This window comes from Cygnus olor, chromosome 2, assembly GCF_009769625.2.
Source record: "Cygnus olor isolate bCygOlo1 chromosome 2, bCygOlo1.pri.v2, whole genome shotgun sequence".
NCBI classification, from domain to species: Eukaryota; Metazoa; Chordata; class Aves; order Anseriformes; family Anatidae; genus Cygnus; species Cygnus olor.
In genome coordinates this window covers 26563235-26580803 of record NC_049170.1, presented here as the reverse complement: position 1 = coordinate 26580803, position 17569 = coordinate 26563235, and the positions used below count along the sequence as shown (strand labels likewise).

The following is a 17569-nucleotide window of genomic DNA, read 5'->3' as shown; positions in this document are numbered from 1 at the left end:
GGCCATACAGAGGGCTCTCCCCACGTCAATGAGTTGGTCAATAATATAAAAGGGAGGTCCTGGCAGATGGTGATTTTGTAACCAGTTTCCTATTCAAACCATCACAACCATCAGAACGAGAGGCATTATTTATGAAGATGCTTTTTCACATTCATCCGAGTTTTTCCAGTGTCTGCAAAACCACTGAAAGTTTGTAGACTCCGATAACGAGACTTCTCCGGGGATCACACAACTCCCTGTAGAGCTGTGAGTTCTTCTTAAGTCCTGTTCCTTTGGTTGAAGACATCTTGCTTCACTCATTCATTCCCTGGGGAACTTGTTCAAGATTCTTGCACAACTGAGATCTCAGCCTCCAAAGAACCACAAAAAGACAGCTCTGTATTTCAGTTTGGCCGCACCCAGACTCAAGATTTTGAAAAGCAAGTGTCTAAAACAAATAAGCAACTTACCTTCTTTAGTAAGACCTCGATTCTCAGCAGAAGAAACATTGACTGAACAGTTTGCAGGGAAGGCAGACAAGTCATTGTCTTTTTTAGAGGCCCTGCATGCAAACCCCACCAGCACAAGAGATTTGGAGGACTTAAATTCCACCACTAACTTTAACTAGCCATGGGAATGACCCAGCTTGTTACAGCGTCTCGATGTGTCTCATAAAATGCACTGAAATATTTGCTAACATGACTATCTGCATGTTGCTGTTGTTCGTTTTTATTACAGCAGCACCAGAAGTGCCCACCATCAGCAGGACCTTGTGCCTGGTACAGATGTCAGTTTTCAGTGTTTTGACCAAAGGGGACCATGTTATTTAACTTCCTACTCCCAAAGCAAGCAGTCAAATAACCAGACCCTTTCATGTCAATGTGCCATTTGTACAGGCAAGTGTTTAGCAGTATGGGTCATGTAAGCTAGCCCACAAGGACTGTTTCTGGAAAAAAAGGTAAAAAAAAAAAAAAAAGTATTCTGGAACTTATTTTAAGATTCATATCTATGCATTCATGCATGTGCATTTAACCATATACATAATTCACTTAAGTTTAAGAGACCTGCTTTTAAATACTTCATCACTGTGTCATACCATGGAAACTACCTCAGGGCTACTAGGAAGGGGGTTCAAACATCCCTCGTATAAAACACATCATTATGCATTAGAGGAAACTTCATTCACCAGAGAAGAATGGCACACCAGCTGGAGGTGAACACCATAAACCACATAAAGTTTTAATTAAATTCATTAAAAATTCTTTGTCTCTCAGTGGGTGTGGGGGCAGATACAACCCTTTAACAATGGCCAGCACACAATCAGGTTTGTCAAAACTAATAATAATACAAAAGCATTAGCTCACGCAGGGACATTTTGAAAAAGTTTGAATAAGTGTATTATTTTTAATATGGGACATTTATAAATTATTGCAAGATGTGGCCAGTCGTGGAGCACAGTTGTAGTTTCTATTGTTCATTGGATTGATAAAAGGTGTTAATAATAAAAGGCACATTTTTAGCAGTTGACAAAGTGAGTCAACCTGGAAATATAGGCAAGGAGGACTTTTTCCTTTAAGACACACACACATATATGTATGCAAAACATTTTTGCCATGATCAGTATTTCTTTGTCCTCTACATCCCATACTAATAAGTATGACATACAATTACACTTCCTGCCCTTCAGAGCTTACAGTCCATCATCAAAGCTGTATACAGCAAATGAATGTTACAGCACCAGACCTCCTCCTGCAAACACATACATGCCCGTCAGAAAATCATATATTCCCAGGGACTAATCATGAGCACAGAGCTAAAACCATACATAAATATTTGCAGGATTAAGGCTATTAACCAGGGTAAAAGAGGATAGCTACGTGGTCGCTTAGCTCTTATGTAAATGACTTTGTTTTTCAAAGCTGGAAAGCCTTGCAAAATACTTTTATGTTTAATCAAATCCAAATAAAATGATTCTACAATGTGCTGAAGGGTTTCACATGATGAGTCAGTGACAAAGTCAGCTATTTAGACTCATGGCAAGCACTTCATTTTGGTCCCAGTCCAGGTTCCATTGAAGTCAGTGGGAGTCCTTTCCCTGATTGCAACATGAGTCTTTGTTATTAAATTATCTCAAGCTGATGAACTGTGAAACAGCAAAGTTACTTTTACTAACCATTCCTAATCCAGACTTATTAAGGATAATTGTAAACTAGAACTAATTCAGTAATTAGGTATGAAAACATACTCACTGCATAGCTAATACATAAGAGTGGGCCTTCATTTTCTGTACCTTGTCAAGATACAAGAAATATCACAGGTCACATGAGCAGTCCCACAATCTATGTGATATTGTCGAAAGTGGGGAAAGAGCAGATAAAAGTGTATGTACCTCGTCCTACAGCTCAGAAATCAGGCCTGTGGTTTTCCTGGCCATTTCGTAGTCATGATGCTATAAATTTTAGATTTAGATCTGTATCCACTTGATGCTCAGTGCTCTTCAGACCAAATAATTTGTCTGATTTTATTTCTACCTTTACTATAAGACATATGCCTTAAGCAAGATGAGACAGCAACATGCATTTGAGCAATTATACAATACAAAGTTTAGTTCGGTAGATCAAAATCAATGTTAGCACATGAAGTGTGCTACATTGAGTCTACACAATAAAGTATTCTGTCTAGTAAGAAAGCAGTACTTAATTTAAGAAACAAAAGAGCCGAGTTGTTTTTCTATTTTTTCTCACTCCAACTGTCTAAATAGCAGCTGTAGAAGCACTGTCCTCAATCACACAGGTTTCAGAGGAAAATAAGTCGCCTGCTTTTTTACTTCACTTTCACACAGGCACAACAAGCAACTTCAAAGGTAAGAGATAAAGGAGCTGAAGAAAACAAATAAGGGTAATAACAGTCCCAGAACTCTTTCATGGGTTGACAAAAAACACTGCATAATGCATTTGTCCACACTGTCATTGCAAAATGGTGAGAATTATCTCATCTAACTTCAGCCATCTAAAAATGAAGCTTGTAATTGAAATGTGTTGGCTAAGTTCTGATTGTTAGTGGTCTCCCCTATGGGTAAATGTAGAGATATACCTATATTTCTCTGGTGACTCTAACTCGGTTTGTGATTTGACCTGAATTACACATCTAGACTGTAATACAGATAAGACTCGTGACATTCACTCCATTGCTGTGTCCTCAAGACTGTCAGGTGAGATCTTGTAGTGGCCACCTTTATATATACATTGACAAGTATATGTACATCTACTGATATAATATTGGTAAATAAATAAGACTATTTAAGTGTTATAGATATAACTATAGGTAAATACTTAAAAAATATATATAAATGTATCCATGACTTTTTAAACACAGTTCAGTCCACAAACCAGAGGGATAAGAAAAGGAGGGTCACCAGATTCATCTCCTGTTCACTCTCTGCCTCCATGTTCTAGTCTGGAAATCACAGGACCGATGTCTCCCAAGCATACATTACCAGTGGTGCACTTGTGCCTGCATGCTCTACTGTAACTGTGTCCAAGGCCTTCTTAAAAACATAAGCTCACTGTTTCCACGGACCACCTTTTCACAACAGCACCACTGAGACCCAGATGTAAATCTGCTATACCTTAGTTTAAACAGCAACTCCTACATCCTTAAAACGTATGCGTGTTTTGAAATCCCCAGCCCTAAATCCAAGCTTTCCACATCACATGATCTAGCAAAGAGTAAAATGCAAACAAGAAGTAACCCTTATTCCGAATCAGTATGAACTATATGCATGTTATATCCCACCCAGTTCAGATTTGGACCCATCCAAGCAGTTCCATTAGCTTGGAAAACTGGGCACAGACTGAAGGACAGTCCATAACCCATCTCAAAAAGCTGTGTTGGATTCCTCTTTTTTGGCTTGAACCATCCATCCAAGAGAACCCCAAGCATGACTCGCTTGCAGATTAGAGATGTGTGACATGCATGCAAAAAAGATTCATGCTGTCTCATTGTATAAGATGATGGGGTAGCTACCACAGTATACTGTGAGCCTGACAAGAAGCAGTATGAATACAACTGACTGCTCCTAAACTTTTGATATGGGAGGTGTGATGACCCAGTCCATACCATTAGGCACAGGCATCATGGACCATTTTCTAGGATTATCTCTAGAAACACAGAGCCTGTGTAGCTGACCTGAGCAGAAACAAGCTTCTACCACTTCTCAACATCCTCAGCAATGGATCTCCTCCAAAGAACCAAATCTATCACTAAATTCCCTATCTCCAGACTACACAAAGAAGACCCAAATTAACCAGTAACTTTAAGTCCTTGTCTAAAATCCATAAATACCAAAATAAAACAGATGATACAAAAAAAATAATGTAACAACTGAAAGACAGTTGTACCAAAATATGGTCCAACAAATACCTTGTCCAGATCCCCCAACATTTCACTGGTTAAAGCATTCACCTGTGAGGCAAAACAAAGACTTGATCCCAGGCACATAATTCAAGAAACATCATTGGCTACTAATTTACCATTTTTCTAAATACGTGTACTTATTGGATACAGGTGGCAAGATTTTGGCAGGGGCTGAATGGGTGACCTCTGTGAGAAGACGCCAGGAGACCAAAGGACACAGCTGAGCCCATCAGCTGGACATGCCTCTGGGAAAATGTCTTTTAGAAAGGGCAAAACATCACATGGCAGAGAAAGGAATGAGAAGAAAAAAGTGTTGGAAACAATCCTGCAGACACCACCATCATAGAAGAAGGAGAGGAAGGAGGTGCTCCAGGTACCAGAGCAGAGCTTTCTCTGCATCTGAGGCTGTTTTGCCCATGATGGTAATTGGTAAATGATCTTCCTGTCCTTATCTCAACCCATGAGATTTATCTAATTTTCTTCCTGTCCTGTTGAGGAGGGAAAGAGAGAGTGGCTGGGTGGGTGCCTGGCTGTGTCAACCATTGCAATGTGCGTGTTCCCCAGCTTTCATTTGTAAAGGCAACAGCTCAGCACAACTTCGAGACTCTGTTCTGGAAGTTCGATTTGAGCTGTTTTCAACCTGCACATTATCTATGATGTAGCACCAGAGCATAGAGAGTTCTTCATGTAGTCACAGGCAAAATTTTCAGTGCCTTCTGTGTTTCATAGCAGATGAGTGGGTGGAGGTGACTAGAAATGACATATGAAACAACCACGATGAAGGACTACAATTTCAAAAATTCTCCAGCTCCACAGCTGGGGCCAAACCTCCAAAAAACTCCTGCTCCAAATCAAGTAGTGAGATCTGCAAGACTCCTCAAAACCCAGCGGCTACTACTGAGACAAGTGGGGCTTTTCATATGTGCAAGGACTTTCTTGTGCCAAAATTAGAGGAACTGGACCCATTTTGAACTCTGGTGTGGCAAACTTCACAAGGCAAATGGGGTGAGGAAGAAAAAAAAGGGTATCTACAGCAATAATGCAACTATAGACTTTAAATAAGTGTGAAACTCTATGGCTTGAGTGCAACAAATTTTAGAAAAATAATGATTATTTATTCACTTTCTGTGGACCTTCAGTAGGACATTAACATGCAGGAGGAAAAAAAAAGAGCACTGTTTTGGAGGGTAATAGCTAGGACATACATCTGAATTAATTGTGGCTTACAGTGAATTTATGCTAAGTTTATTAGAGTGAATTTATGCTAAGTTTATTTAAAATAAGATAGATGGGCAAGAGGCAGCCAGGGTCTGTGAAAAGAGACATTATTTGTGGAGACAGTCTATTGTGTTGCAGCAGAAGAGAATTCCATCTTCTATTAATAGTGGTCAGTGGGAATTCACACAGACTTTTACTTCACTGATATATTCATTTCATTACCAGTTTCTTCAGTTTTCATAGTAACTCTTGAGAGTGTATGTGAGCAAGCAAAAGGATTCTCTGGAAGAGATCCAGCTACTACTGCTTTTGGAGGGGGAATTCTCAAGCATTGCAGATCAAACCTGCAACCCATCGTTACAAGAAATAAAGGCTTTGCAGAGCTTTGGAAGCACTTCTTGGGAGGGAGAAGAGGGTCCCAGGGTTGCCACTGGAGGGCTCTGCCCAGGTGCTGGGGTCAGTTCGTGGAGAAGACGATAGTGAACAAAGACTCAGCTTGGGGTGCATCCCCCGTTTGTCTTTAGGGCGGGTAGTAACGTGGTGCCTGGCAAAACCTCTTCGTTTTACCCAAGCCAGCCATTTGGCTCCCTCTCCAGTTAGGCTAAGGGCAAGCAGCTGACGCTCTCCAAGGCAGGTGTCCTCTCCTATAGAAATGAGCCAATTAAGGGGGACTACAAAAGGGCACAATTGGGCAGCTCCTTAAGCTGGGGTTTGGCTATAGAATTGAAGATAGAGAAGTGAGGAACAGGAGAATTTTCAGCTGTGTAATTTTTGATCATTTACATTAGTAGCATGGGTTAAAACAGAAGAAGGGATTTGGGCATGTGGAACTTTTCCCCTTCTTTGAGTTAAAAGTGCCAAGAAGCAAATTGAGAAGTGTAAAGTAACAGAACAGTTTTTTTTTTTTTTTAGTACATCTTTTTTACACTACTAATGAAGGGCTTTTTACGTTACAGTCTGTATCTATTTCAGCACTGATTTTGTATCTACTTACAGGATTAGAAAGATTAAGTGCTAATTAGAGCACTGAGGATTAATAACTGCTACTTCTGAAACGCACGTTTTTCTTAATCTTGTTTTTAATTCCAGTAGAATTGGTCCATGTTACAAAGCCAGGGTTTGCCAAAGCTTACTAAACATGCAATAGGAGGTGCTGGGTATTAATTTTCTTGTATACACTGAATAGGCATCATCCATTAGGCTAAAGAAGGAATTATAGGGATGGTAGGAATAAGCAGGCTTTGTTTCTGGAGAAAATGAAAATATATGTTTTCATTGTTCTGTCGGAAGTACTGTTAAACCAACTTTCCCCCCGTTTTACATTTTTGTATACATAATTTATAATTTAAAGTATATTCAAACATTACTGAAATGATAAATATGGTAAAGTGAGAACTAGGAACATGTCAAAATGGCAAATAGAGAAAAAATTAGCTACTGTGTTGCTGCTGACTGTTGACTCTACAAATCATGGTGCTGTTCATTAGAGGGAGAGTTTCCTTCTGTCCTTCTGTTTAAAGCTCTCAATTCTATCATAGTGATAGTCATATATTTACAAATAACTTCAGAACTATTTGGTTGCTTGAGGGGAACACATAACAGTTGTTCACGTGTAAAACATGGGCAGGATCCTTTCCAGAGAGGAAAGACTTAGAGGAAGGTTTTCATTTTCAGCCCACAAAGGATGCAATTTGCATACAGGTGTTACCGGGCTTCTCTCTGAACTCATGGATCACTGCTAGTTTCAGAAGTCAAGACAAAAAGACGGGTCGAAGGCACAGTGAGATGACTTGTGGCTACTTCAAGTAGTTTGAGGTCAAGACTGCTAACATCAGAGCTCTTGTTTTCCACCAAGTGACGCCAGATGTACCACGATCTCATTGAATTACATATTTCCCACTGCAGCTAAAGGAGCAGGCTGGGTTCTGCATGAGGCAGCTGACTACAGGATTTTTCTTTATTCCAGGATAGAGTGGCCTCGCATCTCTCCTGTAGAGAATGGGATCCACTTACCAAAAGCATACAGCAAGGTTCAGCCATTAGGATCAACCAGGATCCGCAAGGAGGGAAGGCAGAACAAGACCCTTCTCCACGCAGTCTGCAGCGACTCTGAAGCAGTATTGCTTCATTTTGTTATTTCATTTATGACAGCCACACAACAGCTCTCTCCAAGGACGCTACAGCCTCAACTGGTTCCTCATTTCAGTGCAAAAGGCAGTTAACCTTTCTGTTATGTTTTTGATCTTCTGGAGCCTATATGGTTTAGAGAAGGTGCAGGCACAGCTGTGGCAGGTCTGTTCTCCTTCCAAACTCACAGGGGACTGCTAGACGTATTTTTTTTTTTATGCAGTGTTACCTTGTGCAAGAGAAACCAGGGACTGCAGCAGGCCTGGGCCACTCTGGAGCAGGAAACTGATGCACGTGGGCCTGATTTTTTCAGAAGACCTTCCCTGGATTTTGTGGAGGAGCTGCAAAGAGTAAAATTACTCTTCTGTCCCCGTTTGATGACATGATCAGGGAAGAAGTCTAAGATCCCTAAAGAGCTTTCCCTTCTCAAACCTCCTACTGTGTGTGGCCAGAACCAATCTTGTCTCTGTTAAATCAGCTCTTACTAGATAAATCCCAGACAATTACTGATGCTTAATAAATTCTCCAATCTGCCTGTTCAAAACAGTTTAGCATTAAGAGAGCTCTCGGCTGAAAACCATCTGAAAATCATCCTGAGTATAAGAAACACCCTTCTTGAGAAGTCTTTAAAGAGGAGCTGGGAGGAGAAACAGGGAGAATGAATGCAAATACTGCACAACTGTCACTGATAAATAAACCAGTAGACCACGCCCATAACCAGCCAGCTTTTACAAATGGACTGGGGCTGTCTTACAGAAATATTATTTTAGCCCATGCATTGCTTATTTTAGGAGATTACGCAGTCGATGTCTGCTCCTGCTCTTAAATACCAAACCTGTGGATGACTACAGACTACAACCTCTTCTTTCTTCCACCCAGAAGAAACCCTTGTCAGTGCCAAATATATTATGCTGCACAGGAATAAACAGAGAAACATCTTCCAAAGTCAAGCTCTGCCCCAATTTTTTACTACAAAAAGTTCTCCTGAGCTGCTGGTAGAAGAAATCCTTTACTGGTATGCACCTGTTGCCTGTAGCTTGCTGGGAGTGGAACTCAGACCCACCACACCTGGTACCTGCCTAATGCGGCTGTCCTGAGAGATTTATACTTTATAAAAACTGTGAAAAGAGCTTCCATATGATTTCTTTAGTATATTATACCCCTGAAATTTTTTGTAACACCTATAAACGAATTTTTAAAGTTTCTTTTTTAAGTTTCTAGATAATAACTTTTTCTTTTTCCCCCCAACTTTTTATACAGTGACTTGGTCTCTTCTCATGTGTCTTTAATCATTGCTCACATGCATACAGCTTTTCAGTCATACAACTCAAGCACCTTCTTTTAAATGCAGTTCTTGCCTCAGACAAAGAAAGACAAGGTAAGTGTTTTTTTCTATACTTTACACCGGTATTGCTCACTCACCTACAGCATCCCTTAGGCACAATGTGTTGGTTCATCGCTGCACCACCAGAGGGAGCTGCCTGAATGTCTTTGAAAGATTTCAATAACTAATTTAAATAAAAATAAAAAATAAAAAATCTCACCTTTGAAATCTTATTACCTAGAAAAGGGGATGCAGTTGTGAAGTTGTGACAGGCATAGAGAAATTACTGAAAGACTGTCATAAAGTGCAGTGCTTCAAAACTTTGCTTTGCGTCTTTTTAGTCACAGCCAATCTTGTACTGTCTGGTACAGCAGTACAAAATAAGCTTTGTTGATTTAATCAAACAAAGCAGTTTTGAATTAGGGTGTTTATGCCAGCCATTGACATCCACAGTATGACTCTGCTGACTGAGGGTTGAGAAGAAAACGCAAACTAGATTTTTATAGTTAACTTAAACCAGCCAATGATACGTGATACTGCCTATGATAGATCATAATATTTTTCTTACAAAATTAGTGTTCATTAGTGCTAATGCGTACTTAAAAAAAATAAAAATCTAAAAAAGGCTGTCTCTTTAAAACCAGAAGTTGGCTGTAGCACTGATTCATCCTCAGTTTGTCTTTTTTATTTTAAAGCAGTAATTTATGTCCCAGTTCTGCTCTACTTTCTAATGCCATCTTTTGTTTACAACAGAGGGTCTCTGCTTTCCTCCCTGATTATGCCCACTGCCTTTCCATTGCACCTATTTTCATGCATCCTGACACAAACACTGCATGCATGGCAACGCAGAAATGTACATCTGTATTTCCCATTAAATGAGGGGTTCAAAGCTATTCTTGGGTCCAGACTTGTCTTGCACTCTTCAGACTGAGCTGAGCTGTAAGATTCTCTGGAAGGGAAAAGCCAAAGTAAGCTCTTTAACTTAACCCCCAGCTGCTGATCTGTGAGCTCTAGAACGACTGGGCATGGGAAAGCTCGGGTATGATCTTGCTTAGCTCTGAGACTGGCTCTGCTTAAGTACAGCATGCATTCACAAAGCTAGAGATGAGCTACACAGGTAAAGGACACGGGGCACAGAGTCTGCTGTACTTCGTCATAGAAGCTAGCCAGAGCCAGAGTTCCATGCTGCTTAAACCTGGGAATCTCAACTCATAAGTATCAAAATAAAAATAACTTAATAAATAAATTTTATCTTGGAACTTCCAGAGGCCTGATTCATTTTTACAGTAATTGGGCCTGTCGGTCCTAGTCACTGGCAACTCCTCATCTGATTACTAAAATTTAAAGTAGGACACAGCCCTAATATGGTATCAGCATATGACACTTTTAGTCATATGTAGTTTACCCAGCAATGGGGGGGAAATGAGAAACCGACATTAATATGCCTCCATGTAGCTCTCTGCTATTAAGCTCATCAGCCAAGACCTAGTCAAGGCAGTCATTGGGGCTTAGAGAGAGTTTTGGTTCATCCTACAGTAGTCACCATCACTTGTTTTCCCACATGGATACCTAAATTCATGAGTCTTAGTCTTAGATCCTAAATCTTAGATTATGAGCAGAGTCCGACTCTCCTTCCTCAGCATTTTATAAGGATAGCTTTCAGGAATATTCATTCAGAGAATTGCAATGTCAAAGAGATGCAGAAGCCAACCCAAACTCTGAAATTTTACCTCTGTTTTGCCACTTCATACTGGTCTACTTCCAAATGGAATAGAGAGCTTATTTCACTTCTTTCCCTAATAGCCCCAATATTCTCATTATTTGAATACAGCAGATAAACATCTGGAGCACAGGTCTGAATTGTGTTCTTTGCCAGAACTGGGCAAACTCTTGTGATGTAAGATATTACCCTGTTCATGAGGTGAGTATGCTAACACTAGTTTTCCCCACGTGAAGATGATCAATCGGTGAAGTAAAAAGGACCTTCATTTTTCTAGAAATCCAGATCTCCCATGAATGAGGGATCTATACTTTTCCAGAAATGCATTTCAGAAAAACCTATTTGCAGTGACAGTCTGGGAAGCCAGTAAAGTGAAAACATCTCACTTAATTGATGAGGAAGTAGTTTCTACTTCACGCAAAAGGAATAATGACATTCCTGATACTGGCCAGATAAGCCAGAGAGCTCACAAAACCTCTTCTTGCTGCCCTTTCTGGTTTTGAGGTGACGCAGGTCAGAGGAGTACCTCTCTTCTCAGCGCGGGGGACAATGTGCTGTTCTCCTCAGAGACTTTACCTCTCGGCCCATCAGATGTAGGAGAGTGGTGGGCTGGACCTGAGGCGGGCACCCAGCAGAGCTTGAGTGTACGGGTTGCTCTCCTACCTGAAAAGTTAGCTTAGGCAAACATCCTTCCACTGCTGTATGGCAGTGAGTAGTTCATCCTGGGCAGAGCTCAGGACATGGCTTTCCTGTTGCTGCTTTCTCCAAGGTGTGCCTTCGGCAAAGGGCAGTTCTGCAGTGCTATGGAGGGTCCAGCGTTGAAGGCTACAAGGGGCTGCTGTTCTGGGGCAATGGGAGAGCCTCTGTACAGTGAAGGAATGTGTCCCAGAGACCTCTCAGAAAATACTTGGCATAGTCTGTGTCTTAATTGACTCCAGAATGGAAAAGGCAGCACAAGTGAAATGTCTCTCACTGTCTACAAATACCTAAATTTAAGTTCAATTACAGAAGGGGGAGGGGAAAAATAAAGAGCACTTTTTTTCCTTCATGCTCCAGAGCCAAGATCTGGGTGTTTTTGAAGCCATCCTACAAGGAAGAAAGGAAAAGGCTGAAGCTTACTGTGACCTAAATAAAGCAGAAGAATTAGGTACTTGTGATCAAAGGGTTGAATGATGCATATACACATCTCCCTAAATAATATAGTGGGTGGGGGAAATGACATGTCATTATTTCTCTGAAATAAGGCGAATTACCTGTTCTGAAAAGAGGAGTTAATCTGTTTTTATACAGTGAAGAATAATGCCACATTATTTCTTCTAAAATTAGCAGCTGACAAGCTGAGACTTCAGTGCTCATAGCATCTGGCTCTCCGGCACCACACTGTACTTCATCACAATGAAGGTTTTCTTTACCAATTTTACAATGATTGGTGGGGGACAGCCGTTACTAGAGAGGCCTACATCCACTGAGCTCCAGAATGGCAGTATGTCTAATGTACCTCAGAGTTTCTTTCTTTCTTTCTTTCTCAGAGAAACAACATGCAGAAAACCTGAAGCTGAGATTTCAAAAACAATCTGGTGACATACAGGCAAGATTCTTCCATCCAGCTGTACCTTTACTAGTTGTCTTCTTTCAAACCAGAAGCAAATATATGACAGTCTTATTCTAAAATCCTGCATTTTGAGATTTCTGGTGTCCAAGGCAGGCAGCTAAAGAGTGAATTCTGAAAGCTGAAGTCAGACTTATCTAAGTAAATAAGAGGTTTCTTTTTTCTTTTCTCAAAATCTAAAGCTACAGATACTGAACAACCGAGTACATAACCATAGCAATGGCTGAACCATTTCTCTTGAAAAGATAATGGCTGTATTTTGTCACATGAATGCACAGGAACAGCATAGAGACTTCTCAAAACTGCCCTACTGAGGAATTTTTCTGTTTGCTGTTAAAGTATAGAGTGGGGCTGAGTAGGGCTCAGCATTCATAAAGAGGTTTAGGGGATTGAAAACCTGAGAAGTAATTTCCATTGGACTTGGAAGACCAAAGACACAGAGCTTATTTACCCTCTAGCAAATTTCCGGTTAAGTACCATTTCAATTGAATAATCAAATTTTCATGACTCTTCTTTACTGATGCATGGTGATATTCCGTTTGTCCAGTTTATTCATGGAGAACTCCCTAGCAGCAGACTGGAAAGGAGGTAAGTTCAACTTTCTCACCCATTCATGTGAGAGAAGTGATTGAGTAATACTTTTGCTATGTTTAAACATTAAAACTTCACTTTGGTTGATGTAGTTTCCTTGACTGTGACAACACGGAGCATATGAAAGGTTATAACTCCAGTCACTAAAAACACCTATCACCATTTGACCTTTCACAGCAACATACTTTTTTTTGGTTTTGTTTTGTTTTTTCCCTTGAAGGGTAGAAGGTTGGCCTCTTGTCCATTCAAAAAAAGGATTTTGTAATAGTTGAAGAACTCCTTGGAAAAAAAGTTTTACTATCCAAGAATAAGTTAATGGAAGAAATTGCTTCCTCATGAGAGGTTGGCCTGTTCAGAAAAGCACGTAGGTACATCTGAGCATCTTCTCCATCTTACCTAACTATGACTCCATGATGGTGTCCAAGGGTTGAGAACACACTGGTCAGTGACAAACCCCATCCACTCTGGGCTTCAGCAGCCCTCAGACAGACAAGCAGAAATGAGCTGAACTGAACTAGGGAGGCTTCTGAGGCAGCCTCTCCCTCTGAGAAGGCAAAGCTGTCAGGACATGTTGCTCATGAAGCTGCATCTAAGCAACTGGGTGAAATGAAAGCATCATTTCAGACAACAGATTACTAAGGTAAACTTGTGGTCTGGGAAAGCAGAATCTATCTATCTCAGGAGTCTTCATTTCTAGTCTCTCAGAGGCAGAAATGGAAACCCAGTTGCGGAAGAAAAGCTGACTGTGTTTATCCCTCTATCTTACCTGACAGTAACTTCAGCAAAAAATATAACCAAGACTCTCTTCAGTTTTTCTTTTTCTACCTGACTGTAATAACATGTAAATTATGTCGGGCTAATTTCTAGTTTTATATTCAGTTTAAAAGGTTTTCGATTTACAATCAGTTTTCTGTAGCACAACACTAGCAAGCATATAGTTTTAAAGTACAGTACTCTCTTACTAACTCCTCCATGTTTATTTGTGAACAGGAAAGACAAACAGTTAATTAACAGTTCCACGAGTACAGATAATACAGCTGTCAGCAGAAAGAAAGCAGGACTGTCCACAAAGTAAATAAGCTTCCTTTTTTAGCACATGCAGCTAAACTAACTTCTCTTAAGATTAACCTGCTGGAGGGGGACACAATTACACTCGCCAAATATATGAGGGCAACTCTCCATCACTGCCTCTTTACAAAGCACAGAATGAATAATTTCCTTGAGAAAGCAGAAAGTGGGATAAAGCACTGTTTTAATTATATTCATAATGATTTATTTGAAAATATGTTCTCATACTGTTATCTAAGCACAACCCATTGTAAGCCAGAAGCAGTTTGGTTCCACCTGAATTTAAAGTCATTATTATAATTATTCTCACCAGAACAGCCATTAATCACATAAACAATACCTGGCTTGCAGAAAATATGTGGTAAGTAGCTATATTATGATTTAGTATTATTTTCCTTACATTCTTTCAGTCTTACTTGAATACTTATTTTCTAAGAAAATGCTTTTGAAAAAAAAAATAGGAAGCATCTTACCTTCAGATTGATGTGTGGCAAGAGGTGTTTGGGTCTCCTTGGAGTAGGATACCACCTCCCGAGGTAAGAAATCAACCTGGGTAATCTTTGACACCCCTAGTTTGTGCAGTCTGCGTCTAAGATGGAATACATGACATCAAAAGGTTAATGTTAAGTGTAAATCAGTAGCAGGAACAAAAGTGTTTGCTTTTATGAACAGGATAAAAAAAATACTTCAGTGTTTGCTAAGATGAAACACAATGCACTATGTATGAGAAGCACCTAATTACAGTGAAGAAAATTAACCTGGTAACCATTTGCCATAATAAAATATAGTTACTAAACACCTCTGGACCTAGATCGTGCTGCTGAGAGGGACTGTAAATGGGAGAAATGACCTGCTCATACCCCTCGTAACATGCAACAAAACAGTCTCCTCTTTCATACTATTATTATTACAATGTTCTGCCTGTTCAAGAGATTTAATCCTTAGTCTGAGATACCCAACAGTGGAAGAGACACCGTAGGTGTAAAACAGGCTGGATTAGGAGTGTTAGATGTCCACCTGAGAGCAGTAATAGAGCAGGGTGAACAATTTCCATAAAGGAGATTCTCCCTTCCATAGGAGTTATCAGCAGTGGATTTGCTGTCGGTTTGTGATCATTAGAGTTCTAATGCAAGCTCTAAGATGCACCTGGAATAGGTCAAGTATAGCCTTCTTTTTCTACTTCCCTAACTTTAAATAAGCCATATGAACCATATCAGTAAAGCCAAATAACAGTGTGACTGGGTAAGAAGAGAGCCAGCTGAACAGGATCATGAACATTTTTAGTCATACACAGTTCACTCAATGGTGGTGGTGGTGGGGAAATTAATTTGTTTCCTGAATATTATTTGACTCTCTGTAGGGAGGGAAGAATAAACAAAGATTTGCTTGCAAATGTTTTACTGGAAAAAATGCCAACTTTCAGCAGACAAAAAAATATGCAAATAATAAATGGATCTAGTAAATAAGTCCAGTTGCCTAGATCAACACGTGCAAGCACAATTACACATTTACAGGAGATAAATTCATGGACACAGTGTTTCTGAACAGCCATGTTATTAAAAAGAGCAATTTGGAAAAGCAGTGAATTCATACACGTTATCCATATCCTCTCTGTCTTCCAGACTGTGAGAAGAACAGAGGTCAAAGTTGTTTTTTTAAAAATCTAATTCATTTACAGTGCTTTAGGCATTCAGTTAAGATTGATGTCTGAAAGTAAATGAGTCTCTAAAAGGAAGTTGTCATCATTGGATGACACCTACTGAACTCTTAATCTGGTTAGTGCTATATCAGCTATATATTTTTCTAATCTGGTTTACTGGATGAGTTTTTATTGAGCTGAATGCAATTTGATTCAATGGGTAATCAGCATGAATCAGCTATATCACAAACAATTAGAGTAGTAATAGTTGTTACAGCTCTGAGCATCTTCTTTTAAAAGGAAAAAATAACAAGTCACCCTCCTTACAAACATCTGTGACTTTACAATATGAACAAAAGTAATGGTTGTCTGAAAATCCTCCAGGGTGGGGCAGAAAAACTTCTGCAGCTTGTGTTACACTTCAAGAATCTGTAAAAGCTAACAAATGTTTTAGTACTGCTACATTTTTGTAGCTGATTTAACTAGGGGGTTGTATGAATTCAAGCTTCAATAAATACCCAACCCAGCAAAATGCTTTTCTATCCTTCAACACCAGATGGAAAATCTCTGTTGCCTACTTGGTCGGTCAGACATCCCTTCAAAATCAGTCCTCCAGTGCCCCCAAACCACTGATTCCATTTACTGAGATTCTTAAGCCTCCTTCATCAAAGGAGCTTCTTCACTGGTTAAGTATCAGCTCTAATTATGTGTTTAATCTAGGCCTAAATAGAATCTCAGCTAATTCTAACAACAGTTTCACATGAGATCATTCCCTGTCTCCTTGACTGACTGGGGATGGGGGAATATTGCTCCTACTGGAGAGCTGGATGTCACTGCTAATTGGGTTAGCTTCTGCGTAGGCTGTTAACCAAGGTGTGAGCTACAACTAACCCAGAACACTGTGCTGAGAGAATAAGTTGAATGTTTCACCTCAAACATTTATAATTCAGTAATTGCTGATGGTTGTACAAATGTACAGAGTCACTCATATCCTGGTAATTACTGGTGAAGGCGGGGAGCTCTTCACCTGAAGGAACGTCATCTCTTCTTTTTTGCCCATGATGATCAACCTGCAATGGTTCTTATCTAACTAAATGTTGTCCTAACTCTTGTTCTCAAGCACTTAGGGACAACTGAAACATCCTTTCAGTACATGGACTCTCTCAAATATGGGCTACAATGTTCTAGTCTCTAATTCTTCTTAGGGCAGCATTAAAATGTCTTATTTCCATTTCCCATCCATACTTTTTGTATGGATTGCTCATGATTCTTTTCATTTACAGTTTGCTGAATATTCAACTTAGAGAGCCCATAAACTTTGAAGGACTCCTTTCAAAACTGTCAGTAGGAAGACAGTATCTAAAGCCTATATATTAAAATTGGTTCCTCTGTCCACTGGAGAACAAAGATGTATCTGCTGGAAGGATTTAGCTAAACACATCATTTGCATGTTGACTGCAGGATTTCTTTTGTATTGATATTTTTCCATCTAGTCTTATGACACCAGAGGAAAGTGTGGTTCTCTGTCTAACTCTGCCACAGTTTTGAAGTTTTCTTTCAAAAGGGACAGGACTACTCATAGAATATACCTGTGGGTTCACTCTTTGGCATCCTTTTCTGTCTTTGCACTGAGTGCTTCTAGAAGATTGAAGTCTTGTGGCTGTACACAGGCTTATCTTTACATGTGTCAAACCACCTTGCCTTGCACAGCCATTTGAGGAACCTTGCTTCTGGGAGTGCTCATCTCTAAATCCAAACTTCTGGGAAAGGGCAGTTGAGATTTCTAAAGCATTTCTGTATGCTATAATAGCTTGAGAAATTCTTCCTTTTTCATATGATCCAGGTGATGTTGCAGAAGCTGGATCTATTTGAAGCCAC

At 39.9% G+C, this 17569-nt stretch overlaps 1 protein-coding gene across 9 annotated transcripts in view; it reads right to left on the bottom strand.

Annotated features, from left to right (window-relative positions):
* Nucleotides 1-17569, bottom strand: part of DYNC1I1 (dynein cytoplasmic 1 intermediate chain 1) — a 192323-nt gene that overhangs the window by 134800 nt on the left and 39954 nt on the right. For all 9 annotated transcript variants that reach the window (XM_040550237.1, XM_040550236.1, XM_040550241.1 and 6 more), the window contains one exon: nt 14526-14641. In XM_040550237.1, coding sequence (XP_040406171.1) covers nt 14526-14641 — 116 coding nt within the window. The remainder of the gene's footprint in view (nt 1-14525; nt 14642-17569) is intronic.